Here is a 27256-nt window from a genome sequence, read left to right as displayed (position 1 = left end):
CTTTATTTGCCAGTTGTCTGTTTTGTTTTACTTTTTGCTTCATTCAGTATTCAAAAATATGCTGTCAAACAAGATTCAGATATCATAGATTGTCATTAACTAGTAATTCCAAAATATAGTCCCTTATGTGCCTGTGCATAAGCAATCCAGTGGTTAAAGTCTTGGAAGCCATGCAGTGTATTCAAGTTAAATGTATGGCACACTAGTTTATTAACGTGTCAAGCATCCCAAAATGAACTATTAAATGAATACAAAGAATCCTCAAGTCATCTCTGGAAGTTATTTAACTCCTTTAGACTGTGGGATAGACTGGCAGTAATGTCACCATTAGAAGAAACATGCTAGCAGCCTAAAATAAATAAATAAATAATAGAAAGCAGCTTTAAACAAGTATACCGAGAGAATTTGGGTTCATATTTATCTCTGGGCATTCCCACCATTTAAAATAAATAAATCATCAATAGTTAAGAAAAATGTTATATATATGTATATTTAATTCCAAGACATGAATTAGCTCCCAGTTCAATTTATTTTCTCTTTATTTCCAGGTTCACTTTTCCAGTGACACTAGACCCACTCCTACGCACATGCATGCTTATCAAATCTTCAATCAACTCTTTCTTCTTTAGGAAGGAGGTCCTTAGGAGCTGAGAATATGTACCTGAAAGTAGAAAAGCGGAACTTCATAAGATCACCAAATTAGTTTCGGGTTAATTAAATATCAATAAATTATCTTTAAAAGGCAGGTTTGATGTTTCCGCCACTCCAATATCAAAATTCTCTATAAATTGATTTCAGAGGAATATATGTAAGTGTGTATTTGTGCAAAGTCTTGTGTCCTATGCAGTTTAGTTATATAATCTAAAAACAAATAATTATAATAAGTACATTTTTGTCAATTAATAGGCATTAAAATATTTGCCTGATTTTTAAAAAGTGAAAAATAGTCATTATATATTTTTATATAGAAATATGAAGAAAAAAATGTAAACCACTCAAAATGTAACCTCCTAGAGATAACCATAGTTTTGTGTATGCACACTTTATACTGTAACTTATTTAACCACTACCCTATCGTGGGACATTTAGATTATTTCCAGGTTTCCTGTTACTATACGTAATATTGCAATGAATAGCCTTGGATTGCATCATTGGCTGCAGCTCTAAATGTTTCTTAACAGTAGACTTCTAGGTGGGTAATTGCCGAGTATGTGGCTTAGAAAATTTCTTGGAGTGGGTGAAGTAGAAAATCAAGCATTTGAGAGTCTATTTATGTTTCTGAACCATTGTTTTCTCTTCTGGTTAGTGTTTAAAATATAAGCACTATGAGCATTGGCCAGCTAGTGAGACACCAGCTGCAAACACCATCAGATTATAAATCTAAATTTTAATTTTCTCATCTCAGAGGAAAACAAAGACTCACTATTTTTCTAGAAAATACAAAATGCCAGGCTCAGGAAGGCGGGCTTTTTGTCCCTCCCAGTGGCAGAGCAAGGTTTGTTGAAGGAGGAGGCCGCCATTTTTGACACAAAGAAGAATCCACTTCAAAATTTCTTCATTTGCATTGAAGTCTTTACTAACCCATGAGTTACTCTCAATTCTGTTATTTTCTATTTGGGAGTCATCAGTATGCTCTTTCCCTAACACACTCTCTCTCTCTCTCTCTCTCTGTGTGTGTGTGTGTCTGTGTCTGTGTGTCTCTCTCACCCTTTCTCTCTTTCTCCCTTGACATAACCCATCAAAATTTAGTGGTTAACTGGTTAACTCTGGGTACATCCTCTTCATACCTTCTCTTGGATACTTCAACCTTCAGCTATTAGCCCATGCCTTTCTAGACTAAATAACAATGATCTTTAGAGGCTTTTCTCATAATGACATCTCTAGCCCTTTTATTTCTGAACCTCGTCTGTTCCTGCTAATCACTGTTACAAACAGCCATGGTGTCCAGGTCATCATCCAGCTCAGTCAACTGTCCTTGGGGTGAAGCTCTTCCAGGTTCTTCTCATAGTTAAATAAGTGCCTTTCATACGTTTCTTTTTTTTATAGAATCACAGTACATTGGAACAGAAAAGATGAGACTTTGTGTGTCATCTACTTTCCATACATTTCTTTTTCAGTTGAAAGAACTGATGGCTAAATTAGTTAGTTAACTTGCTCATGGTTACGCAGTTATTTGATATTTTTCTGTTTTCATATTTGTTGACTCAATATTAACAAATATGATATATTAACATGCAAAATTACATAGGAGTTTTATGTTTTTAACAAAGTAGGATTCATAGTAAGATTTATCAAGTGCATTTACACTATTTGATTTGAAGACATCAAAATAACAAGAACCTTTTTGCATATTACGTAGACACTTATTTTAGTTCTTCTTGTCTTCTGACTTGATGATGTGATTTCCTTGAGAACTATGGAGACAAGCACTGCTTCACCTTCACTCCCGTCCCAACCTAACAACATATTATCCCCGAGGGACAAAAGAAAAAAAATATTGGAGGATCCATGCAGGTACATTCAGAGCCCAGTTGAACCACTAGAGATTTAATCAAGCCTCTTGAGATGAAATCTCAATGTTCCTGTAACTATTTAACTGTTGGACCTGGTATTTCCTTGACCCAAGACCCTCTTTGACTGTGGTTATACAAACCAAATGGAAAGTCTTGTTTCTTGGTCTGCAAACAATTTTTTGTGTCAAACATTAAAATAATTTCAACAAAGTGAAACCCTCACTCCTGCTATTTGACTACTTGCATACCAACTCCCTAAAGTTTGCAGACCAGCTGAATCACCAACAACTCCGTAGCAAGATGAAGGAAGTGACTTCCAAAGCTGAAGCTGTCTTGGAGAAAAGCTTTATAAAATAAGTATATATATATAACTTTTTGTGTTCAGCTGAATAGAAATAATATTTTCATTTATTTAGTAGACATTTCTTTGAGTTATTCAAAGTAAGTGCAAGATAGAAAAAGATATTGCTGGTGATTTGAGTAAGACAGCTAAATATGATTTTTTTTTTTTTTTAAAGATAGAGTCTTGCTCTGTCACCCAGTCTGGAGTGCAGTGGCACAATCTCGGCTCACTGCAAGCTCCGCCTCCCGGGTTCACGCCATTCTCCTGCCTCAGCCTCCCGAGTAGCTGGGACTACAGGTGCCCGCCACCACATCCGGCTAATTTTTTTGTATTTTTAGTAGAGACGGGGTTTCACCGTGTTAGCCAGGATGGTCTTGATCTCCTGACCTCGTGTTCCGCCTGCCTCGGCCTCCCAAAGTGCTGGGATTACAGGCGTGAGCCACCATGCCTGGCCAATATGATTTTTAAAGTATGGAAGAAAAGGCCCTACAGACCATCCTCAGCAGTATAGAATAAAAAAAAAAAACCATGGTCCGTACTGGTGCTGATGCCTGGGCAGCCTCTGTTCAAAATGTTTTTAAAATATGGGTAACCAACATTTAAAAATATTCATTTGGTATTTCTACTTTAGTAGCAAGGCTGCTGAAAGAATATTTCCTCTAAAAATGAAATTGGTTTGAGTTACAATAACACTTACCAAAATAATAAACTTATCTGTAAATAATAGCCATGAATTATCTGGGGTTTTTGGATTGGCAAATTATGAGGATTTTTAATTACTAAGGTTAAAACAAACTAGGTATATAAAAGCTCTAAAATATCTTGGGAAAGGGTAGCACTAGAACTACCACTGTTAATTGCTATTTTAATATGGAGGTTACAGGAATATGTAACAATTCTAACACTAAAATGTACAAACGTAAAAATTAGTTATGCCCCTGTTTTCTACTGTTGTATATATAATTCTAAAGAGTTACTGGCACTCAAACAGCCCTTGATGAAAGGTTTCAATGCTCATTGGTTGAAATGACATCAAAAAAAGATAACAATAATATGTATAGGGTTCAGGCATCTCTCTGCTTACTCACAGAGGCTTACTCAACCTCATTCTAATTCTATAAGGGACTTTTTTTCTGTACCCTCAGACGAGACTATTTGAATACAGTATTTACTTCAATGAAAAACTCTAAATTTGTAGCAAGTTCCAACTTACTAAAAATTAATTACTCAGATTGCTGCAAGTTAATTACTTACTTGAGATTCATTCAAAAAGCAACATGAAGTGAATCTACATGCCGGCTGACTTTTTTACTCTTTATTTCTTCAACTGAATACCTCTCAAAGAGCCTCTCTATTTACATGAAAGCAATATTTATTTTCCGTTTAACAAGGGCAAGAATTTGTGTGCTGCAAATGTTTCCTAAGCTTATATTCAAGTCTTCTCAATTCCACGGCAAGTAAACACCAGGTTATGACTGCCAGTGTTCAGGCTAATAGTAAAAAATAATGTTGATCTTGGGGGATCTGTTTATACTTTTATGCTGTATTTTGGGAATCATGCTTTTTGTCTTTTCTTTCTGACTCTTCCTTGCTGCTGTTCACAGGAAGTATGAGGATGAGGACAATATGTTGATATAAACAGCTACTATGCAATGCAAAAAGAAGTACTATCTATCTTCCTATCAGTTATGTGCTCTTGGGGTTCACCTCTTGAGAGGAATATATATGACATTGGATTCCCCTAATGCCATTTCCCTCTTCCTCACAATTCAGCACATTCATACTTGATTGACCCTTTCAAAAGACATGGGAGCTGGGGTTGACCACCTTGTTTACTCCTTGTGTGCTGTGGCTGCGCTGCTGAGATTTTCTCTTCCTCTCCAACCAATTGCCTCCTTCCTAAGCCATGGTTCCTAGAGAGCACACAGTCCACATAGATGTCCCAGAAGAGTTGGGCCAGATCCCAAAACAGTGCTCCATGCTTCAAGTTCTCAGATGACTTCAGGTAGATCATAAAATCCCAGAAGCCTGAAACAGTGTTGGAAATGCGAGGCTTCCACATTTCCAGGAGAAGCACTGAGGAGGATTCCCAGCACTGAGGATCAGCTTGGTTAAGAGCCAGCAAGTCTGTCTGGCTATGGCAGAAGAAAGGAGATACACAGCACATTCCCACAATGAGCAGGGAGCAGGTGAAGCTCAAGGGGCGGTGGATCCCTCCTCTGTTCCCAGGATCAGCCATGGCCCTAAAACTGCACAGGATGGAAATATTTCATATCAGTCCCCGCTTGTGCTCTGCTCAATAAAGAAAATAAGTATGCCCTTAATAACCTTAATTCCAGCAAAGGAAACACATCATTGTCACAAAGTAGGGAAATCTTAGCCAAGCTCCCATATCACAAGCTCCATTCTATCTAAAATGACTCATTGGCAGGCCAGGGAGTGAACATAAATCCAAGACAGTTAGGCCAAGACATATTCACTCCTAAGATGTGTTCCTTTACAAGATGAATGAATTAATCTGCTAATCTGTTTTTCTCTGGTACAGAAGAATGTAGCCTAACAGAATACTAAGTGAACATTTAAAATTTTGCTGCATGGCTTTAACTATTCCATAATATCTTAGCGAAACCTGGCTCTCCTAATCTAGGACTTACATATAATTAAGAATTTAAATATATTTAGCCTTTAGATCCGTTCCTGTTCACAGTGACTTCTAATTTTTTTAAAAAATACATCAGAATTGTCAAATGTTACAGTAAAATTAACAAAAGACAATGTGCTAAAAGTATGGATGAATACATGTGGAAACAAAGAGACATATATTCAACCAATTAGAGTAGAATCAATAAGCCATTTTACAAATACCAATAATGTTCTGCAATTCTGATATAACTTTCATAAAGATAATGTTTTATAATCTCTCTATTGTTGCTATGAATCTCAAGGGTTTTTTTTAAAAAAAGTGACTCTCATTCAACTTTTCTGGCTTTCAATGTCTGTTGCCATAAAATTGAGGCATCCACATACCACTTTGAAATTGTTCTTTTGTTACCACTTCGGACAGGTGCAATGATAAACGATGCTCTTGAAATAATAATAACCTAAATGTTCACTTTTTTGCCAGAAAAAGTGTATATATTCCTTCACAGACTATACAAAATGTGTATCACATTTAAACAGCTCTAACATAAAGAAAAAATAGGAAGGGCACATACAGCTCACTTTCAGGTTTGTATTATATTTCCAAACCTTTTAGATGTTAGTATCATGAAAGTAAGCAAAATGCAGCTTGTGGGAATACTCTTATATTGGAATATTTAATGATAACACCATAAGTTGGATAATCTGTCTCTTCTGAACAGCAGTAGGACATGTTTAGGTACTGTTAAATAAATATTTCAGAAAGTGTCTTTGAACATGCATGTTGCTATATTGAAGAAGCATGTTAGAGATACAAGATTATTCAAAAACTATTTCCTCTATCTTTCATATCATGTATGCATTATCTCTACTTGAAATCATATTTGTTGTGTCCCTTTGCGAACTAAAATATCGAGGTACCTCAAAGGGTGGTTTTCCTAAAGGACAAGTCTAAGCTAAGTTTTCAGAGGGCAGGACTCTGTCCAAGGTACTGAAGTTGGCGTTAGCCGGGACTCCCTGTCTGCTGGCGCCACGGCGCTCAAATTGGCTCCTTTAGGTCCCCTTCTAAATTTTAGGAGAGGCTTCCCAGACCCTGGAAAGGTGTTTCTCTGAGTTCCTTGAACCTAGAGTCCTCCGTGCACCCCTCTACGAGCCCCGCGCTGAGTCTCGGCCCCGCACTTGACTCCGCAGCCTCACCCTCCGCAGGGCGGAGCTGCCAGGGACCCACTCTGTCCTTTGGGCCCCACTCACCTCCTGACTCGGCGGCTCTACTCCCAGATGGCACAAGGGCTTCCCTCCGCACTCACCCGCCTGGCCCCTTCCGGGTTCCCTCGAACGCGTGGAGAGAGTTCCCTCGAGTACGCAGAGAGGAAACGCTCAGGCTGCTCCCGAGCGTGTGGCTGTCCCCAGCTTCCGCGTCCTGGAGGCTACCGTGCCTCTACTTAAGCAGTGGGAGTGCTCGGCGCCTCTCCAAGTCTACGTCAAAGCTCCTGGAAACTGCCGCCACCTCTCGCCTCCAAGTCCATCTCCCGCACCCTCCTCTTCTCTCCCTCCCCGGAGAATTTCGGTTCAGGAAACCAGCGGGCTTGGCCACACACACTCTCATTGGCCTTGACCTGCACCCACTCTGCACCTGCCGGAGTTGAGCCTCTGTGCGGCTGGGCTTCCCGCTCCCACCTCGCGGGTGCGTGCCGATGCGGCGGGAACTGCAAAGTTAGGGCCCAGCTCCGCGCTGGTCCAGGGGACAGACAGCAGGGGTTCCCGCTCACCACACGGGCCTCGTCCGAGAATAAAGGGATGTGAGGGAAGACTGTGGACTCTTGGGGTCGGAGGACGGACATGAGCTCCCTCTCGACACTCAGCAGGGGCTCAGAGGAAATAAGGCGCCTCCTCGAGATATTCCAGGTGTGAATTTCTCCTGCCTGTAGCCCTGGGCTGAAAGGAGAAAAACACCCCCGAGGGCAGAGATGAGGATAGGGACTTCGCCCTGCTGGAAGCTCCCCCTGACTGTTGCCAGGACACCCCGTTGTTTCCAGACCCTGGCCTGGGTCACTCAGCAGACTGGGTTGCTGCTGGCATCGCTTTGGTCAGCACCTCAACCCCCCAACAACCCCGCTCCAGATTTCACAGCAGGGTCCCAGCTTTCCAAGAAAAAAAAAAAGCGCCTGGGATTCCCTTTGATTCTCACCTCACAGCTACTTACTATCCCAGTCCCAGATTAGAGCCCTGTCACTGCTCCAGTGCTCCTCTGAACATAAGTGCCCATCTTAACCGAAACACACCCAGCCAAGGGGCCTGAGGCAAAGGTCTTCCCTCTGCAAGTGTTTCCACGTTTTGCCCCTTTCCTGAAAATTCCTTCAGCCCCTGAAAACCACTTGTAGTCTCCACTAACTGAAGGCTTTTGTGCCAGCTCAGTAGTATCCATGGTTACCTTCCGAGGGGCACAAGGCTTTGTAGTAAGATTTGCCGAAGCCACAGAGAACCAGCCCCTTCCCCAAGGTACTATTAAATAGGAGGTCTAAAGAGGAGTTCTGGGGGGCTCTGAGCTACTCCTCCTGCTCAGAAATGATGGAGTGTACTTCAGTTTCTCCATGTGTGAGCTGTATCTAATGTCTGCTTCTATTCACCCCATAGGGCTGTGGAAAAAGATCAAGGGTGAAGTCTTGGACTTGCTTCCTGAACTTTGAAGAGCTCATGCCTTTGGAGAAAACATACTTCAGGACATCATCCAGGAGAAGTTCCCCAACCTAATAAGACAGGGCAACATTTAAATTCAGGAAATCCAGACAACTCCAGTAAGATACTCCATGACAAGATCAACCCCAAGACACATAATCGTCAGATCGAGAAAGCATTTGGAGGTGACTCGTGAATGTCTGGAAAAACGAGTTGTACAGGTATCCTAAAGCCAAAGGGTCAGGAGTGCAGTTTCAGGGGTAGAAGACAGTACAAGCAAAGGCAGGAAGGGAGTGCTCATCGCAGTTCATGCTTCTAGGGAGCGAAGTCAAAGAAAGGACTGTAGAGAGGGAAGGCCGAACAGAACAGAGGTAAAGATGTGTCCCCTGGTTTGGGACATGTCAATAGTTACATTACTGTTGAAAACATTCATATGTAAATATGCAGTGCTTACTTTATTTTCAAGTGCCTATGTGTCAGGCATTACTTTACATGCTGTGTATACAGAAGGAACAAAACAAAGTCCTTGGACGCATGTAGCTTACATGCTAGTTGAGTCTCGAGTGGTGGCGAAAAAAAATTATTTATATTTTAATTTTAAAATTATATCTATACACATATATAGTGTATATGTATACATGTGCACACACATAATATATAATGATTTATGCTTCTAGTTTCTATGTTGAATGGTGAGTTTACAGCTATCTATCAAAAACAAACACACAACTAGCTAATTAAATAAACAAGTAGTCCCATGCATGAGTCAATAAAGTTTATCCGTCATTCTGAAGCCCAAGAAAAAATATATGAGTAATGTGTCAGATGTGATAAGAAAAACAAAGGGTCAGCCAGGTGCAGTGGTTCATGCCTGTAACCCCAGCAGTTTGGGAGGCCGAGACAGGTGGATCACCTGAGGTTGGGAGTTCAAGACCAGCCTGGCCAACATGGTAAAACCACGTCTGTACTAAAAAAAATACAAATACATACACAAAATTAGCTTGGTGTGGTGGCACGCGCTTGTACTCCCAGCAACTCAGGAGGCTAAGGCATGAGAATCGCTTGAATCCAGCAGGCGGAGGTTGCACTGAGCTGAGATCACGCCACTGCACTACAGCCTGGATTACAAAGCAAGTCTCTGTGAAAAAAACAAAGGGTCATCAACAAAAAGTAAAGTAGGGAAAAGGATGATGGAGAAGAGCTATTTTATATAGAATACTAAGAGAAGCCCTTCCTGATAAGAAGATATTTGAGCAAAGACCCAAAAAAGTGAGAGGGTGAGTCATGCATAGTAAAAGAATGCTTCAGGCTGGGGGTGGGAAAACAAGTCTGATGGCTTTGGAACAAGTGTGGTGTGAGAAGGGTGTTTTTGAGGCATAGTGGCAGGACATGAGGTCAGAGAAGTGACCAAAAATCCATGTTGGTTGCTCAGTAGAGAACAGACCAGAGAGGAGCAAGGGATGAGGAGGGAGCTCAGTTAGAAGCTGTTGCAATCAAGGTGGGATAAGATGGCGGAATAGATAAGGGTGGCAGCAGTGGAGAGGGTGAAAGTGGTCAGATTCTGAATATATTTTGATGGTAGAAGGGACAAGCCTCGTCGATGGACTGGATATAAGGTCCAACAGAGAGAGAGAAGTTGAAGATGACACCAAGTTTTGGGGAATAAGTAAATGGAAATTTGAATTTCCATCAGCTGAAAGGAGAAATAGTTTGAGGAATAGGTTTAGGAAAGGAAAATAAGAATCTGGTTTTAAACATGTTGAATGTGAGATGACTGACATCCAAATGGAAATTCCGAGTAGGTAGGGAAGAAGGGGGAACTTAAGATAAATATTTGGGATACAGTGCTCAGGAAAGAGGTCCAGATTTGGGATTTCATCAACATTTAGGCAATATTTTGAACCATCAGAGAAAAGTGTGGAAAGTGGCTACAACAGTAGGGATACAACTTGGGATAGAACCTGGAAAATGCCAGTATTGGAGTCACTAAGAAACAAAGAGATAGGAGGAATAAGGAGAGTGTGCTGCCTTGGAAGCCAGTAAGGTAGAGCTTTTCACATAAAGAACAAATCAACCATATCACAAAAACTCAGCAAAGGGGGGTCAATAAAATGAAGACGAAAAAATTCCATTGGATCTAAAAAATAGCAGGTCACCAAGAAACTTGTTAAGGGCAATTTCAACTAAATGTTAAGGGAGGAGAAGTTGCGGTGGGCTGAAGCAGATGTGGAAGGTGAGAAAATGAAGACAGTGCCTGTGGAGTATTCTCCATGAAGTTCAAATAAGAGGGAGAAAGACTGGAGTGGAAGATTAGGAGTTGGGCCTTGGCCATGTTTACAGGCTGAGGGAGAGAAACTCATAGAGAGAGAGGGGTTGCAGATTAGGAGAGAAGGATGACTAGTAACCTCAGAAGAAACAATAAGCAACAGGGGTAAGAGGATAAAGAGGAGCCAGACTATAACAGAAGGGCAGAACACTTGCCCTTGAAAACAGAGGGAGAAAGGGAGGTTCTCTGTTGATGTGGATATGTCTACAGGTAGTGTGGTGGGTAGGGGGCGCAGAAGTTAAGAGACACGCGACCAATGGTCTCATTTTCTCAATGAAGTAAGATGCACAGTGATCCACAAAAAAAGTGAATGAGGGTAGGTGTTAAGTAGGAAGCTTAAAAAGAGCAGAAAATCTGTGATTAATCCTTGAAGGAAAGAAGAGAGAGGAGAGAGGAGATAGACTAAAGAACAGTACTCAAATCCCAGGTAAAGTTTGCATCAATCTGTCATAAACATTTTGCGTGCTTGTATGGCTTTTATGAGGTAAAATAACATAATAGTGAAGACTATCATGCTTTGGATCCCTCACTTGTTCTATGTCATTGATTCTTAGAGGCAATGCACATTTAACACTGCTGAAATCAGGATATATCTGTCAACTGATGGCACCTTGTGATTAGAATTGCAGCATTTTCTTTTAGTTTTTTTTTTTTTAATAATGAGATGTCTACAATTTGATATAATCAAGTGCTTTTGATTTGATATAATGCTTTGGGCAAGTTAGTTAATCTTTGTGAAACAGATTTCTTGCCTGTAAAATGGGCAGAAATGTTCCTCATGGTTAGTAAGGATAAAATGAGATCATATACAGAAAACACTTAGAATGATGCTAAATGTAGCAAGACTTGACAAATATTAGTTATTTTTTTCCTTCTACAGTGCTCATCTGACTGAATGTAGGAGAAAAGAATAGTCATTATGCCACCGATTAAAGGAATCAAGGGTGTAAGCAGGTTAGAAAAAGGAGTAGAGAAATGAAAGACGGGGAGGAAAGGGGGGAACTGGAAGTCTCATTGAAGGCAGAGAAAACAGGTATAAGTGGAGTAAGGAGAGGGGACACTGAAAGGCAGGAGAGGGAGATTCATGATTCAGATTTCAGAGGTGGAGATTTTCCCATTTTTGTGCTCTGAATCCTAAGCACAACCACTGAAATAAGTGGCTAAGATGAAGTGATAAAGGCCACTGTAATTGAACTCCACCTTTCTTATAAGTCTGAAAATAATGAATTGAAATGGTCATCCTATTTCATAGAAGCTGAAGGTGTGTGACATCACCATCCTAATCAGAAGGCCTAGAGCAGCTCTTGACAATGGGAATAAAAATTATTTTAAAAGATAATTTTTATGTCTAGCTGGTATCTGCTCATATGCTTTTTTTCTTTAATATAACAGTCATGTGTTGCATAAGGATGATGTTTCAGTCAACAACGAACTGCATGTAAGACAGTGGTCCCATAAAATTATAATCTATATTTTTTACTGTGCCTTTTCTGTGTTTAGATGCACAAATACTTACCATGTGTTACAATTGCCTACAGTGTTCAGTGCAGTAACATGCTGTACAAGTCTGTAGCCTAAGAGCAATAGGCGATACTCTATAGCGTAAGTGTGTAGCAGGCTATACAATCGAGATTGGTATAAGTACACTCTATGATGTTCCCACAACGATGAAATCGCCTTATGATGCTTTTCTCAGAAAGTATCCCCTACGTTAAGTAATGCATGACAGTAATTACTTGGGACAGGAAGTTTTGACCTTCAGTATACTTTTGTACTGCCACCCTGGAATATAATGCCCTGATTAAACATTTCTCATAAATATAAGTTATCAACTTGCACTTGTAAATTAAGTAATCATCTTATTGAATTTTTAAATTTAGAATAAGAACCTAACCACTACATACTCTGTTGTAACATATATTTCTATTTCTTGGTTATTGGGGCAACTTGGCAAGATTCTTGGGAAGGGGAATATATGTGGGTTTTTTTGTTTGTTCTTGGTGTTTTTTTTTTTTGGAGACGGAGTTTTGCTCTTGTTGCCCAGGCTGGAGTGCAATGGCACAATCTCAGCTCACTGCAACCTACGCCTCCCAGGTTCAAGCAATTCTCTGCCTCAGCCTCCCAAGTAGCTGGGATTACAGGTGCCTGCCACCACACCCGGCTAATTTTTTTTTTTTTGGATTTTTAGTAGAGATGGGATTTCACCATCTTCACCAGGCTGGTCTTTAACTCCTGATCTCGTGATCCACCCACCTTGGCCTCCCAAAGTGCTGGGATTACAGGCCTGAGCCACCACATCTGGCCAAATATATGTTTTTTAATCCTGATCCCCACTCTCAGCTTGATAATTGCAAGAGGAAAATGACATTCCAATTCCTGCATTTAGATAAAAAGAAAGCCACCACCAAGCCATTAGATTGAAACACTCTATATTCTGTTGAACACATAAGGATGCTTAGTTTGATGTTTATCATTGTGGTTTCATTTTCACAGATTAGACTCTCTCTAGCAAAGGTTAACATTTGGACAGCACCTACATTTTACAAAACATTATTTTCATATACATGGTCTCAGGTGATGTCAAAGAAAACACCATTTTTTTTCCTCCCTATTTCCCATTAAGGGATTTTTATTGGGTCACTTAGTTGATTAAGAGTAATGGTTCTTTTTCTGAAACTTAGGTTGATTCGCTGTCATTTATCTGTCCTAAATAATGTGCATTGTCTGTCACTCTCTATTAACGTTACCATATAGTCTATCCTTATTCCTCTACTTGTCCCCCAATATCAGCTAGGAAGGAGCATAGGGCAGTCTCAACTGCAGAGAAAATAATTTTAACAATTTTCATGTGAACTCAGTTCATCACATCATCATTCTGACTTGTTAAAGAATATTCAGAAAACCAATGGTCATTTAAAATTACATGATGTTAAATAACTGGTTTGACTGGCATTTGTCACCCAAAGAGTTGTTTCAGCTTTGTGCAGTTGCAGCCTAAGGCTAAAGGATGACTAGTTGAAAAGTAAATTGCAATTAGCTGAAGGTGCCCCATGGGTAGATTTTCTGATTTTTGCCACTTGAAGCAATTCTCAAAGACATTAAAAAGGACTTCTGATTAGTTTTAATGAAATTCAAGAGCAGTTATATAGGTAGTTTGCATCTTCAGCAGTGCATTAATTTGCAAAAGATGGGGACAACGTTTAAGAATAGGGTGCTTCTTTAACATTTAGGATCAGATAGTAAAAATAATTATTTTTCTCTCATTCTTTTGTGCTTTTCCATCATTTGGAAATGGCAATAAACAAGGACAATTTCCTGGAATGCTCACTGGGGTAAGTGGATGAGTCATTCTTAAAGTGTCATCAAATTTATACGGACAAGTTGCAGCGAAGTAGTCAGATGATATTTGACATTGATTCCAAAATGTGTGAAAAAGGAAAGTTACTTGGGGATACAGGAATAGTTCATTCATGTTTTTTATGCTTGTCCAGCTGAAGATACTGTAGTTGTAATAATAGATGTAGTAGTGTTTTTTTCCCCCAGGGTACTTATCAAGATACTTGCATTCTTTGACCATTCTTTCAAGCAGGTTTCAAAACCCACAGGGATTCCTTTGGCTTTGTCAAGAGTTGGGTTTTTCTTTTGCAATTATCCCAGCAGTTCAAGAGTGACTATTACAGATACCGACTTTCAGAATTGTCCTATCTTTTGTCCTACTGATTTCCAAAAAAGACTACAATATAATGAATTTGTTTTCAATTTGGTTTATATACCAAGGCAACAATGACAAAGGTCTAAGATTTTAGAATTGTAAGTTTCCTTTTCCTAAGGGTTCAATTATGATGGAATAGAAAAAACAAAACAAAAACCAAACCAAAACAAACCATTAAATTTCTACTTCAACATATGGGAAGCAGGAGGATTCACAAAGCTTTGGGTCCAATGACAGTCATGGACTTTTGCCAAGCTGAAAACATCTGTGAAAAATGAGGATATAGACCTATATGTTGAATGCATAAAACATCTTACAGTTTGAGCAGGGCTTCTGGGATGAGGAGCTTTCCTTGACTCGTGTATGTCTAAGGGAGTTGGTTCTGCTGTGCACTGTTACCATACAATTTTGTTCATGCTTGCATTATTTGCTTAGTGTATTCTAATTGTTATACATGCCTATCTGTCTCTCCTCACCTTCCCACTGCTACTTAAACTAGACTATGAGCTCCTTCAGAGTGGGAGTCATGTCTAACCATTCTCAGCCTTAGAGCCCAAAACATGTATGATAATGTCCTATTCAATGTTGGTTGAATTTACATATGAGAATTGCCCCTTTTTGCATCTGAGGCTGGAGATGTGAGTGTCATTAATTAACTTTGGTGAATTTTCTTTCACATGTCTGGACAGTGAAGTAAAAATGTCAGTCAACTAATTTAGTTTTTTTTCTTCATCCAGTGCCCAAAATGTTAATTACACTTTTGCTGAATGAGGATACTGCTTTGTTGTGATTAGGAACACATTTTCTAAAGTGAAGTTTCTTATTGAAAGACTATCATCTGAAAAGTAGATGTCAGGTATAAAAGTATAAAACCATTTTTCTCTGAGGAAAAAAAAATTCATATCCAATGATAAGATTTTAAATTTCTGTCATTAGAAAATTAGAAATATTCAAAATCTAGTTTGAGATCATTTTTGTAACATGGTGCATCAGCTAGGAAGGCATTAAGCTGTAAGTAACAGAAAAACTGACTACATGTGGCTGCTGATGTTAGTTCAGTGGCCCAAGGATATTAGTCCTACATTTCCATAATTTTCTTGACCTTTCTTAAACCCGTAGGTTGGTTGCCACAGCTCCAGACATAAAATCTATATGTCAGGCAGGAAGCAAGTGGAAGGATTGCTCCAGCCCAGCCACATCTGCCCCCTTTTAAGGAAGAAAGTAAAAGCATTTCAAAATTAACCCTCAACAGTAGACATAGGCTTGAAATTCAAGAACTATAACTAAATCACATGGTAATTAAGAGAGGCAAACAAGTTTAGGCAAAAAGACCTTCAGTGGGAGAAAGTAAAGTACTTTGTCCAAGGAGCTGAGAATGGCTTTCTTTGGAGACAGCAAGTTTAATACAAGGTAATGTGAGCTGATGGGAAACCATGCATTGAATAAATTCAAGCTTAACCCTAAATTGCGATAATTTCTTTTCTGCTTATCTTTTTATTTTCTTAGGTCTTGACTTATTCTCTTAAAAATGGAAGTTTATTATTACTCATCAAACATTATTTATTTGAGAAATAGAAGATGCTGGTAAGAATGCAATGATGGTTCCATAAACTATTTGGGACTGCATCTGAAAGTCCATCATTTCTAGGACTTTAAACAGATCATTTTGTCTATCCTATGCATCACTGTTCTCTGTAAATTGAGTGGGTCCAATTAGGTAATCTCAGATTTTTTTCTTGCTTTATCAATTTATTATTCTATAATTTGGGACACTAATCTATTAATTCAATAAATGTCTAGAAATCCTAGTGTTTAGCAAATTATTAAAATTAAGAACTAGAGTGGTAAGATCACTGTAGAAGAGTTAAACATTGATATATCTCATGAGAAGCAATTACGCTCCTTGATATAAATCAGAGAGAAATTCTTACACTTGTACACTAAGAAATATGCACAAGAACATTCACAGAGACACTATTTATATGGAAAATACAGGGAAGAACTCAAATGCTCAAAGAGTAGGAAATGAATAAATTGTGGTATATTTACACAATAGATGATTTCACAGCAGTTAAAATGAATGAAGTACAGCTAGTTGGAACACCACGGATGGATTATAGAAATATAATATTGAGAAGGAAAACATAAGTCCCCAAAGATTATATAGAGAATGTCAATACCCTTTTTATAAAGTTATGACAATTAAAACTTAATAACACATTTATTAAGAATAATAAAAATTATGTTTAAAAAGTATGTTTTCAACAATAAAACCATTGTTACCAGAATCAAGGTACTAATTACATTAGGGGAGAGGAGGCCAAGAACATGATAGAGGAGTTTAACATAGGCAATATTACTTACTGTCAATGTTCTAATTATCATTTTGAGTGGTAGACTCATGGATATTTATGATTTTAAGTAAGTATGTAAGTATACAAATACATATATGCATGTGAAAGGCCAATGGACTAATGATAGGGTATATCAAAATATAGGGTATATCAATGATAGGGATTATGATTAAACCCATTCTGTGCACCTATATTTCAAGTAAAAAAAATAGAAGTCCATATTGCCCATGGAACTTCTTTATTCTCAGCTAATGTTCTTCATTCCTCATGTAAAACAGATGGTACAAACATTAATTCCCCAAAAATGGTAGAATTCTCTTGGTTATTTAGGATGTCTTCTATTAAAGAACCTAGTTCATTTAACTCATGTTAATAAAACAAGGAGGGAAACCATAAATATATCACACACTGTCCTGAACTCTAGTCGGGATGCCAACAGGGAGGACAACAGTCACTGTCTATTTTCTGTGACACCAGTCTCACCCCTGCTCCTTCACCGAAGTGAGGTCAGGACAGTAAGATGTGAGGGGTCATCCATAGCATCTTTCTGAGCAAAGAGAAAATTGTTGAGATGACCAAATACTTGCTATTTCAAACCACATTCTCTACTGGGTGCCATCAAAGATCATCAAGATATGTTTTAAACCACTGATGAATCCACAAACTAATGGAGAACACAGCAGACAAGAGTAGACAGAGTACGAGGCACTAAAATATAATGACAGACATGCACAAACCAAAGCAATTCACTTGTTTAATATTACACGAGCACACGCACACACACACATGCCGTCTGTCATGGACATAAAGGAATATATCAATGCATAAAGTTAGCAAAGTCTTTGCTCTCCAGGAACTTCCATTTCTCCTGGAGGAGACTAACAATATTTAAGTGAACAAATAGATCAACAAGATAATTTAAAACAGCACAAGTGAAACAAAGACAATAAAAGCATGTATTATGATAGAGATCAAGGAGAAAAACATTGCGTTAAGAGCACAAACAACTTCAGTCCTCCTAACTTTTGAAGATCTTCAGTCCATGCTGGCTTTGAAATTGTATCAATGCTCATTTGAACAAAATCACAACGCCTTATGTTTATAAAATGGATCATCCAAATTGAATTTTGTATTATGCAAATTCAAGTGTCATTAGGCATGCACATCTGAAACCACTGAAACCTAACCAAAGTGTATGTGGAGAGCTTAAACCTCTTCACCATTCAGTCACTCTGCAATCAGGCTCCTGTTTAGTACCCTCCCCTTCCTTAAAAACCTTCAGGATGACTGGTGCCCCCCACTCTCCTGCAGTAACTAGCAGCTACTGAAAAAGAGTCCATTTCTTTCAACAGGGCCATGCTTCTCACATGTCTGAGGGTTATATCCTAAGATAAATTAAATGTATGTGTATATACACAAGCACAGATTTTTAAAGACAAGTTACATATTCAAAGATATGTTACACTATATATTCAAATACTCATACAAATAATCTCTATCCTATCTGTGTATCCTATATTGAGACTAAATTTCATACCTAATGCACATCTTGAAGTAGCCATCCGTATGTCACTCTGATTTAATAATCATGCAGAGCCAGGCACGATGGCTCATACCTGTAATCCCAGCATTTTGGAAGACTAAGGTGGGTGGATCACTTGAGGTCAAGGGTTCGAGACCAGCCTGGCCAACATGGTGAAACCCCAATTCTTCTAAGAATACAAAACTTAGCCATGCATGATGGTGGGCACCTGTAATCCCAGCTACTCAGGAGGCTGAGGCAGGAGAACCGCTTGAACCTGGGAGGCAGAGGCTGCAATGAGCCGAGACTGTGCCACTGCACTCCAGCCTAGGCGAGACTTTGTTTCAAATAATAATAATAATAATGATAATAATCATGCAGAAAACTTCTAGACTCTAACAGAGTTGTGACATCAACTGCTGATTAAGTTTTAGTGAGAAGTTTATAATTTCCTATATATCTTCCGCTGATATATGAGTTTGTAATTTTTTTCAACTCATAGACCTGATCTAGAGTTACTCTCAGAAAATTGACCACCTTTGCTCTCAAACACGACATCTGCCCTTGATATACAGCATAGGTTATCTTCCCCAGTAGAAAAAGAACATTTTGGAACAAGTTTCTTGACTTTAGTCAGCACTTCTCCCTCACTGGGTAACAAGTACAAGTGATGGAACTGTTCAGGAGATCTATTACACAATCATTGCATCGATCCCTTTCAGGACCAGAAGGGTACCATGCAATAACCCACACTAGAAGCATTTGCTTTAGGCATTTCATAAAACCCAGCAGTGTTTGTGATGGCTTGTTGGTGCTGGTTGTGAAGACTGTTGAACGCTTATCTTTTCTAATTATAAACATTTCAGATGTAAAAGTCTAGAATAGGGGAGGAAATTAAAACAGCAAACAGAGTTAAAGCCATGCTCATCTGCTAATAGATTCAAGCCCCCTTTCTCTGGTCATTTTTGAAAAGTCATATTTACTGACTGAGGTGTGACCCCTCCCTGCCATTTCTAAATCACTGTAGTTTAAGCACACTCTGTAGAGACCCACAGTCCCCGGCAGCTTTCCAGATACCACACTTCTCCCTTTCTCTAAAATTGTTCCTAGAACAAAGGTCAGCCTCACAACACATTCTATAGAACAAGCTTTCTCACATTGAATAGTAGGCATGAAAGCATCCACAGGTCCCCATATCTGGAGGCAGGAAGAGTATTATGAGGGGATGGGATTATTCTTTCGGGATGCTTCCAGGACTTAATTTTTCCATGGTGGAAAATATCGCTTGTTTTCAAAAGCAAGATTTCACCATTATTTTTAGCTGTCGCTCACATTTTTTGTAAGGAGTTCTGTTTTAGATATTGATCATTTTTTGTATAAGCAATTCAAAATTTATCTTTATATTTCAGTATCATAAAAGTAAATACATGCAAGACTTGGTAACCAAATGAGTTGCAAAGCTACTTAGCTAACTATCAAAATATTGCAGACAAGTCAGCCAGAGAGATTACCTATGTTACAAAGTATTTGTAATAGTCCACTAATATAAGTGATATGTGACTTGCGGATATATCAGTTGTTTGCCTTTCTGCATAACTTGAAATTGTATACATGTAGTCAAAGGACTTCCTTCAAAGATGTTCATCTGTAATTCATTCATCTGAAAAAGCAAAAGCTTTTTATTCCATATCGGCAGCTACCCACTAGGTATATATGCTGAGAACAAAGCAAAAATTGACTGAATTGACTACATTTTCCTCCTTTCATCAGATTATTTGGTCTTATATAAATATGTGAATACAAGGCCTCATATTTTTTAACTTTAATAAAGAAAGAAATATTTATTTATTTCTAACCACAACAAATTAAATGTGGCTCCAGGCAATACGTTGCCAAGAAAGGAGAGGTTATACAGCTTTCTGAGAACTTGGTGAATAACAACTAGAGCTATTTTGGTTACCTGTACCCATTCCTTCCTACTTGGATTGCCTCCTTTCATTTCGTATGCTCAGCTCACACTTCTCAAAATACTAAATGCTTGATGAAATGTCTTAAGCATCTCACCTCTTTTTTGTATGACACCGAGTATATAATTTGGAGACTTGAGAACAATCACAACTTTCTTTGTGTTCTACCTGTGATGACCTTCTGCTCTTTTGTCATAGTGGCCCAGGAATAAGGTTTTTCTGTGGAAAGCTGTTAGGAAGTTATTGATAAACAGCTACTCTGCAGATAAATCAAAATTGGTTTCTAATAAGTACAGGAGTGTAATTCTTATCTCTTGTTCCTGGAAGACCAAAAATCTTGCAATTTCAGCTTCAGCCTCAAGAAAGTACAACTGTGGTTGTAGTAATGGAAGTAAATGTTTCCTTTTTAAAATCATTCTTTTGCAACACAGAGATATTATCAAACACTTCTTTAAGTGTGGACATCCTAGTTTCCCTCAAAAGTGTTTTAGGTATCCTATTAACGTTCCCAGGTCTTTGGTAGTTGGGTTGTGTGTTATCCATTATTGAGTCCTCATCAACTGGAATCATGGCTACAATGAGAAGAGCTGATTCATACTTTCTTCATCAATTCTGTTCTTGGAACTAACAAAACTCAGTTCTGCTCTCAGGAATCTTTTAGCACACAGTGCCCATCTCATGGAAATAATGGTCTCTCAGGTCATTTATTCTATATTTTTTCTCAGTCTCTTTAGTCTCCTCTCTTCACCTCTCCCTTGCTTTCCCTTTCTATGCTACTTCCCCTGGAAATTGCCTCAAGTTTTTCTGGTTTAAATTATTTTATAGCATAAATTATTATGGCTTAAATTATGACTTAAACTTTTGAATCTTACATGGTTCTCAAGTAAATATTTCTGTGCTAGCCTCTCTGATGAGTTCCACGCTCTCCTTTCAATAGCGTGCTGGACATCTTCACCTAGATTCCCTTTAGCCCTTCAACTCCAACAGATCAAAATGGAATACATCTTTGCTCCCTAAACCAGAATCTCTTCCATAAAGTCACCATCAGCCCAATCACCAGATATCAAACCTGGACTTTATTTTTTACTCTTCCCTGCCTCTTGCTTCCCAAAATCAACGCACAGTTCTGTCGATTCTACTCGTGTGATCTTTCCCTTCTTCATTTTGCATTGCCGGAGCCCTGTGTCAGGTGTTCATTATCTTGGACCTGTGGTATGGCCTTGGCATCCTGTTTTAGCACCTCTTGCCTCTCTTACCCACAGTCCATCTTACATATGACTGCCAGATAGCTTCCATTACTCTGATCCTCAGAAGCCTGCTCACAACTGCCTGCAGAACCAAGTCCACACTACTGTTCAGGATCTCTACAATCTTACTCAAAAGTACAGTAGCTCACTCCTCACCTCCTTCCCTCCCCCTTTATACACTATGTGGTGATAAAAACAAACTGGTGATTGTGCCAGATGGAGTTTCCCAGGAAGCAGTCTCTGGGGCAGAGATTAGCAGGCACAGTGTTGATTTGGAGTGCTTTTCTACAGCTGTGGAAAAGAAGGAAGGAGGCAGGATTGGGTGGAGGGAGATGAATTTCCATACAGGAAATTTGTTGGCAAAGGAAGAGCTTTTGGAGCTGGGATGTCTTTTCACAGATGTCCTCAGTTGGGGTAAGAGGGCTTGGCCTTGAAACTCCCAAGTTGATAGTTAATGGGTGCAGTCTACTTTGAGGAAGGCAGTTTTCTTAAACAGAGGCATTCCCCAAAAGGGCCAACTGCAGAGGCCCGTCTTGCCCTGATACTCCCAATAGATAGAGAAAGAAACACCATATAACCCCTTTATTCCTCTAAAGTGGGCCTGAGGAATAAGCCCATCATGGCACCTATCCATTTACCCCCATCCACTCCCACAATCTCACATTGGCACTTTTCTTTAAGCTCAGTGGCAGGCTGCTATCTGTCTCTCAATGCCCCTTTCTAAACTTTTTTCTTTAGGAATACTCCTTCCTCCCCATTACATTTTCTAGCCTCTCTGCACTAGATGTGCTTATGTTACTAAGTTTTAAGCACTCCATGTGATAAAAAGTGACATTCTCAACTGCCAGATTGGTATCCAGAGGAACTGGTAGGCCTCCTGTGTCTCCTCCTTTCCCTCCTGATTCCTGTCTGCAGACAGGCAGACAGGTGATGGGAGCTGGAACAGCTCACTCGTTCCATGAGGTGAAGGCCGGTGCAAAGGATTGCACAGCAAGAAGCCAGCAGGTGTGTGGGGCCTCCCTACCAGCCTCTGGACTGCTCATCATGGGGAGGTAATCTTCACTCTTCTTTAAGCCTCTGGTATTTTGGTCATTGTTACATCAGCTGAATTTGCGTATCCTACCTAGCTCAAGTTTTTTATCTCCATTCCTCTCAACATTCTTCTCTCCATTTCCGTATACCTATGGTTTACCAGTTGTTCAAATGCTACCTCCTCCATAGAATTTCTTTGCTCTCCTCCCTACACCCCTAGAGTGGGGATGTCGAGGTGGTTCCTCTGTTGATTTTTCATATTTATTTATTTGTATTTTCCTTACCAAGGGTGACACTTTCATCATAAATGAAATTCTTTCCCTATTCCTTAGCCCTTTTACCAAGCTGCAATATCTGGTAGGATATCTGGGCATAACATTTTCTGACCCACCATGTGCAGCAAAGTCTTTTACTTGGTGGATATCTTTACTACTTGTTGACTGAATGAAGTTCTTTTCAATATGAGATTCGAAGTGGCATTCCTGTGACTTTTCACTCATCAGTTTTGTAACAGAAAACTGTTTCACTCATCAGAGGTAACAGAAAAATCCCGTTTCTTCTCACAATGACTCCTAGAGACATTTCAAACTGCTTAACATATTCCCTCTCATGTGGAGTGGACTACGAACAAATTTTCAGCCTTCCCTTGGGTCTTGTGCACACACACCCACTCTCTCTTGTTCTAACAAAAGGCTAGAATTTACATTTAGAGAGTTAAGGCTTTCCAGAACAGATCTCCTGGTGGTGACAATAAATAATGGTTCCAGCAGCACTCCCAGCAGAATCAGCTTATAAAAGTAGGCAGCAAGAGATTCTCTCTGAGGATCTACTGCTCCTCCCCTACTGCTCATGTTTTGGTGTCATAAGTGCTATTTTCCATGTTCTCTTGGGTCCAGAAAAGGATTCAAACTCGGACTGCCGGTGGCATGATTATGACCCTGGCACTTACTAGAATGGTGATTTCAAAAAAGGTGCTAAACCTCTCCAATTGTGAATTTTTTCAACTATAATTGGCTATAACACGGTGGTGTGCTCTGTAGTCCCAGCTACTCGGGAAGCTGAGGTGGCGGGATCCCTTGAGCCCAGGAGTTTGAGGCTGCAGTGAGCTATGATCATGCCACTGCACTGAAGCCTGGGTGCCAGAGTGAGACCCTGTCTCAATAAATAAATAAATAAATAAATAAATAAATAAATAAATAAATAAATAAATAAAATGGGAATAAAAAAGGGCAATAAAGTGATGTAATTAGAGGATGGGCTCTGGAACCTAAATACCTGGGATTTCATCCCAGCTCTACCACTAACTGGAGCTCCCATGTTCTCTGTAGAGAGCTTTTTAAAGCTCTCTAGAAAGCTTTAAAAAGATCAGGAAAGGCTTCACGAAGGAGGTAGTACATATTTGAAGTGACACTTGGGGATGCATAGGAATTTGACTGGGCTTTGGTGGGCAAAAGCAGTCTTCCTAGTAGTATAAACAGGTTAAGCCAAAAACCAAGAGGCTAGAAAGTACTTCTTTGCCCTAAACATACTGTCCCACCCTCTTTTGAAGCCAGCAGAACATGGCACATGGCGTGCGCGTGCACACACACACACAAACACACACAGGAGCAGGGGAGACAACACAAATCCTCTGCAAGAACCACTGGCTGCCTACTTTGTAGGCTGCTTTTGTGTTCATGGGAAAAACCAAGAAAATGATGAGTTCAAGAAATTTACAAATTATTAATGGAGATTATAAAGTGGTGATGATATTGATTTCAATTTTCTTCTTTAAATTTTTCTTTTTCTCACATTTTCTCCAATAAACATGTAGGATTTCATAATTATCAGAAAACAACAACAATAATTTTAAAAAAATAAACAGTTGTTCCTTCCTGCTGGATTTTTCAGCTTCTGTATTTCTTTGCTCAGGAATCCTTTATTTCCCTGGATCCAGTATATTACGTGGGGCCTCTGGATTAGTTAGATCAACTGATTCATCCCTATCTCCAATTATCCTTGAGAACCGAAGACAGAAAGGAACACTGTTTTAAGATTTATGCGGACCTAGTCAGGTACTTCTGGTTGCCAGGTAGCAGGCAACCAAAATCAACCACAGCATCTTCTCTAATCACTGGCTCAGGATCCAGGCAGCCACTACATTGCCTTAGTGAACATCGAGACAAAGCCTCAATGAGCAATGTAGGAATGCTCCTCAATTTGAGGAATGAGCCTCAATTTGCCAATATAGGTTTAGTTCATCTCCCATAAATGAGCATATCTGAGTAAGCTTAGTTATTACACAAAGCACCACCGTCACGAAGTATCTTTAGGCAGGCTCTCTTTGATACTCTGTGGCTTTCAGTGACTGCTTCCTAGCCACACAAAACAATAGTTAAGTCAACACTGTAAGTGGCAATTCATAAGAACGTCTGCCTGAGCCTTCACATGGCACCCTGTAACCCTGACTGGAAGCAAGGCCATGTCTGCATACTCACTGGAGCTATCAGCTGATTTCAGAGGGCAGACATAAAAATGTCCTATTATCTTATGTAGAAGCTACCCCGCTAGGTGCCAGTAGACCCAGTCCTATGTGAAGACAGGTTCTGTTTTCACCATCTTGATCCACAGTGTTTAAAAAATATGAATGAGTTTTACAATTTTTTAAAAGGAAATTTCATATAAAAGCCTGGATTTCTGGCTTCTCTAGAAAAATAAATGGAATGGGCAATGACTGGGCCACTTTTCCTCACAGTGACAATTGTCTGGAGCTGAGTAGAGGCTGCTCCCTTCAGGACAAGGTGTATGGTCTCCAACTCAGTTCAGCCTTCCTCAGCCCTTATCTCCTCCATTGCCCTGTTCAGCTCATTTTGGTAACTGACTGGCTCCTGTAGACTTCAGCATTTGTGACCTTTGATTTGTAGCCACTTCACCTATATAGGAAAAGGAGTTTAAAGCTATTGCATACAATCCATTTGCTATCTCTATAGGAGTTACGATGGCTCTACAAGGCTGTGTCTGTTGCTGGAAAACAGAGGCCTCCCTGATGTCACTTATAATCCAAGTTAACTTTTTCTGTCCTTACCCTGAGTTATAGGCCTAAAGAAGCAAGAACCTCTGCTGCAACCTCATTTACCTCCTGAAGACTGGAAGCTATTTAAAGCTCCAAAGAGATCTGAAGAACTCTTCATATACTCTTGATCATTCAGAGAGATTTTGTTTTGTTTTGCCTTGTTTTTGTAGGACGAATTGCTTTACTGGGCGAATTTGGCTTTCAATAATCATCACAGTCAGATAAATGTTCTCCTAAGGGTGGACTCCATGGGGCCACAAGTACAGTCTTTAACAATCACACCAGGACACGTGTGTGTGCACATGCAATCAACTGCTAAAGGAGCATCAGCAGGAAATCTGTTTTCATGTGAAGAAGAATCAAGGCATTTCATTTCTCTCCAGAAGTCATATACATGGCCAAAAACTTGTTCTAGTCAAGGAGTCAGAGCTGTGGATGGGCTTCTGAAAAGATTGAGGAATGATAACCTTCTCTCCAAAGCTTAGCAGATAGACAAATGCTAATTTTGGTTCACCAGAAGCTCAACTATACTTAGAAAATGATGTTGACCCCTAATTAGTGGAAGGATATACTAAATGATGCTTTACAAGCTTTTATTATTCTTCTTACCCACCCCCTCACTCCAGACTGAGATTAGCTAGGAATTTTTATGCTAAGAAAATATTAGAGGTTCACAGGCCAGGTCAAGAAGCCCTCTTTGTCATTACTGACAGTCTCAAGCACTTAAGACTGATCCATCATGAGCACATTGATGGAAAACTGTCTAAAAATATAAGGTTTTAACAGAGATCATAATCTTCACACAAACAAAAGACACTCAGAGATCTGGTGAGGACAATTCTGAGCATTACGGGTTGTTGTGCTTGCAAAGCATTTATGAATGGATTCCCCTAGTCCCACCACCAAAACGAGCAAGCCCTGGGTAAATCTCACAATAAGGGATCACAGTATTAGGCCCAGTTGCACAGGCACAGCCTCTTGCTCAACTGCCACCTCTTCTGTGAAACTCTCCTTGACTCCAGGATCAGAGACAAAGCCTTGCTCTTCTCTTCTTCTGAAGCACCTTATATTTATTATGGCACTTGCCACATAGCATTGCATGTTGCATCTTGCTCACAAGATTGAACTCATCATGTGTCCTTGGAGCCTGACTACTGTAGGATTCTTACAGATCAAGAGGTTGTAGAAACGTAGGAAGGAAAGAAAGGAGAGAACGGAGGAGGGAGGAAACTGAGGCTGAATGGATGGGACATTTAGCTCTACTTACCCAAAGGGCTGGGTGCCTCCTCCTGGGTCTTGCACTTGTTGCTTCCTGTGCCTTGGGTACGTTTCCCATTTTGTTAGACTGGTGAATTCTTGTCATGTTTCAATATAGTTCAAAACTCACTTCTTTTGGAAAGGCTTCTGCATCCCTCGCCCACCTGCCCATCAGTGCTCTTCTTTTTACTCCCAGCACAAGAGTAGCTTTGTTTACTCATCACCTTGGGTCTAGAAATTTTTTTTTTAAACATGTCTCTTCCTGCTAAATTGTGAGCAACTTTAAGCCAAGAATTTACTTTTGTTCCTTCAGTTCCTAGGAGTTCCTGGCATAGCATAGAGACATAATAAATATGCTGAATGAATAAATGAGTGAGTGGAACTCCCTAACTTTTGCACATTAAACTAAAGGGCACCTATTTTACATTTTAAAAGTTACTTGGGAATTCCAACATAAGCATATGGATTATCTACTTATTCACATCAAATTTTAACTCTAGGTTTGCTGCTGTATTATCTGGGGAGTTTCTGGGTCACCTTTCTCAACCAGTTACCAAGGAAGCATGGAGTAGAACTCATTTCAACGTCATCCTCAAGAACAGAATGACTTAAAGG

The 27256-nt window shown here is 39.6% G+C and overlaps 1 protein-coding gene across 2 annotated transcripts; it reads right to left on the bottom strand.

Moving 5' to 3' along the window:
* Window positions 1-474: 474 nt before the first annotated feature.
* FAM237A (family with sequence similarity 237 member A) lies at window positions 475-27216 on the bottom strand. 2 transcript variants are annotated; one of them, XM_031008784.3, is made up of 3 exons: window positions 6748-6955; window positions 4684-5105; window positions 475-661 (listed from the first exon to the last, which is right to left on the bottom strand). In XM_031008784.3, the coding sequence occupies exons 2-3, from the start codon at window positions 5093-5095 to the stop codon at window positions 528-530; spliced, it is 546 nt and encodes a 181-aa protein (XP_030864644.1). In that variant the 5' UTR covers window positions 5096-5105; window positions 6748-6955; the 3' UTR covers window positions 475-527. The 2 variants fall into 2 exon arrangements, 1 of the variants encoding a protein (XP_030864644.1); XR_010129513.1 differs by lacking the exons at window positions 4684-5105; window positions 6748-6955 and adding an exon at window positions 26652-27216.
* Between the last annotated feature and the right edge of the window lie 40 nt (window positions 27217-27256).

Source organism: Gorilla gorilla, chromosome 11, assembly GCF_029281585.2.
Source record: "Gorilla gorilla gorilla isolate KB3781 chromosome 11, NHGRI_mGorGor1-v2.1_pri, whole genome shotgun sequence".
NCBI lineage: Eukaryota > Metazoa > Chordata > Mammalia > Primates > Hominidae > Gorilla > Gorilla gorilla.
The sequence above is the reverse complement of the archived record's forward strand: the minus strand, read 5'-3'. Positions and strand labels throughout refer to the sequence as shown.

What these genes read in the sequence shown, in the direction of transcription:
- FAM237A (XM_031008784.3), bottom strand. Translation starts at nt 5,095, where the DNA reads ATGGCTGATCCTGGGAACAGAGGAGGGATCCACCGCCCCTTGAGCTTC. An exon ending in GCACACAAGGAGTAAACAAG is followed by an intron (nt 662 to 4,683) that starts GTGGTCAACCCC and finishes TTCTACTTTCAG; the next exon opens with GTACATATTCTCAGCTCCTA.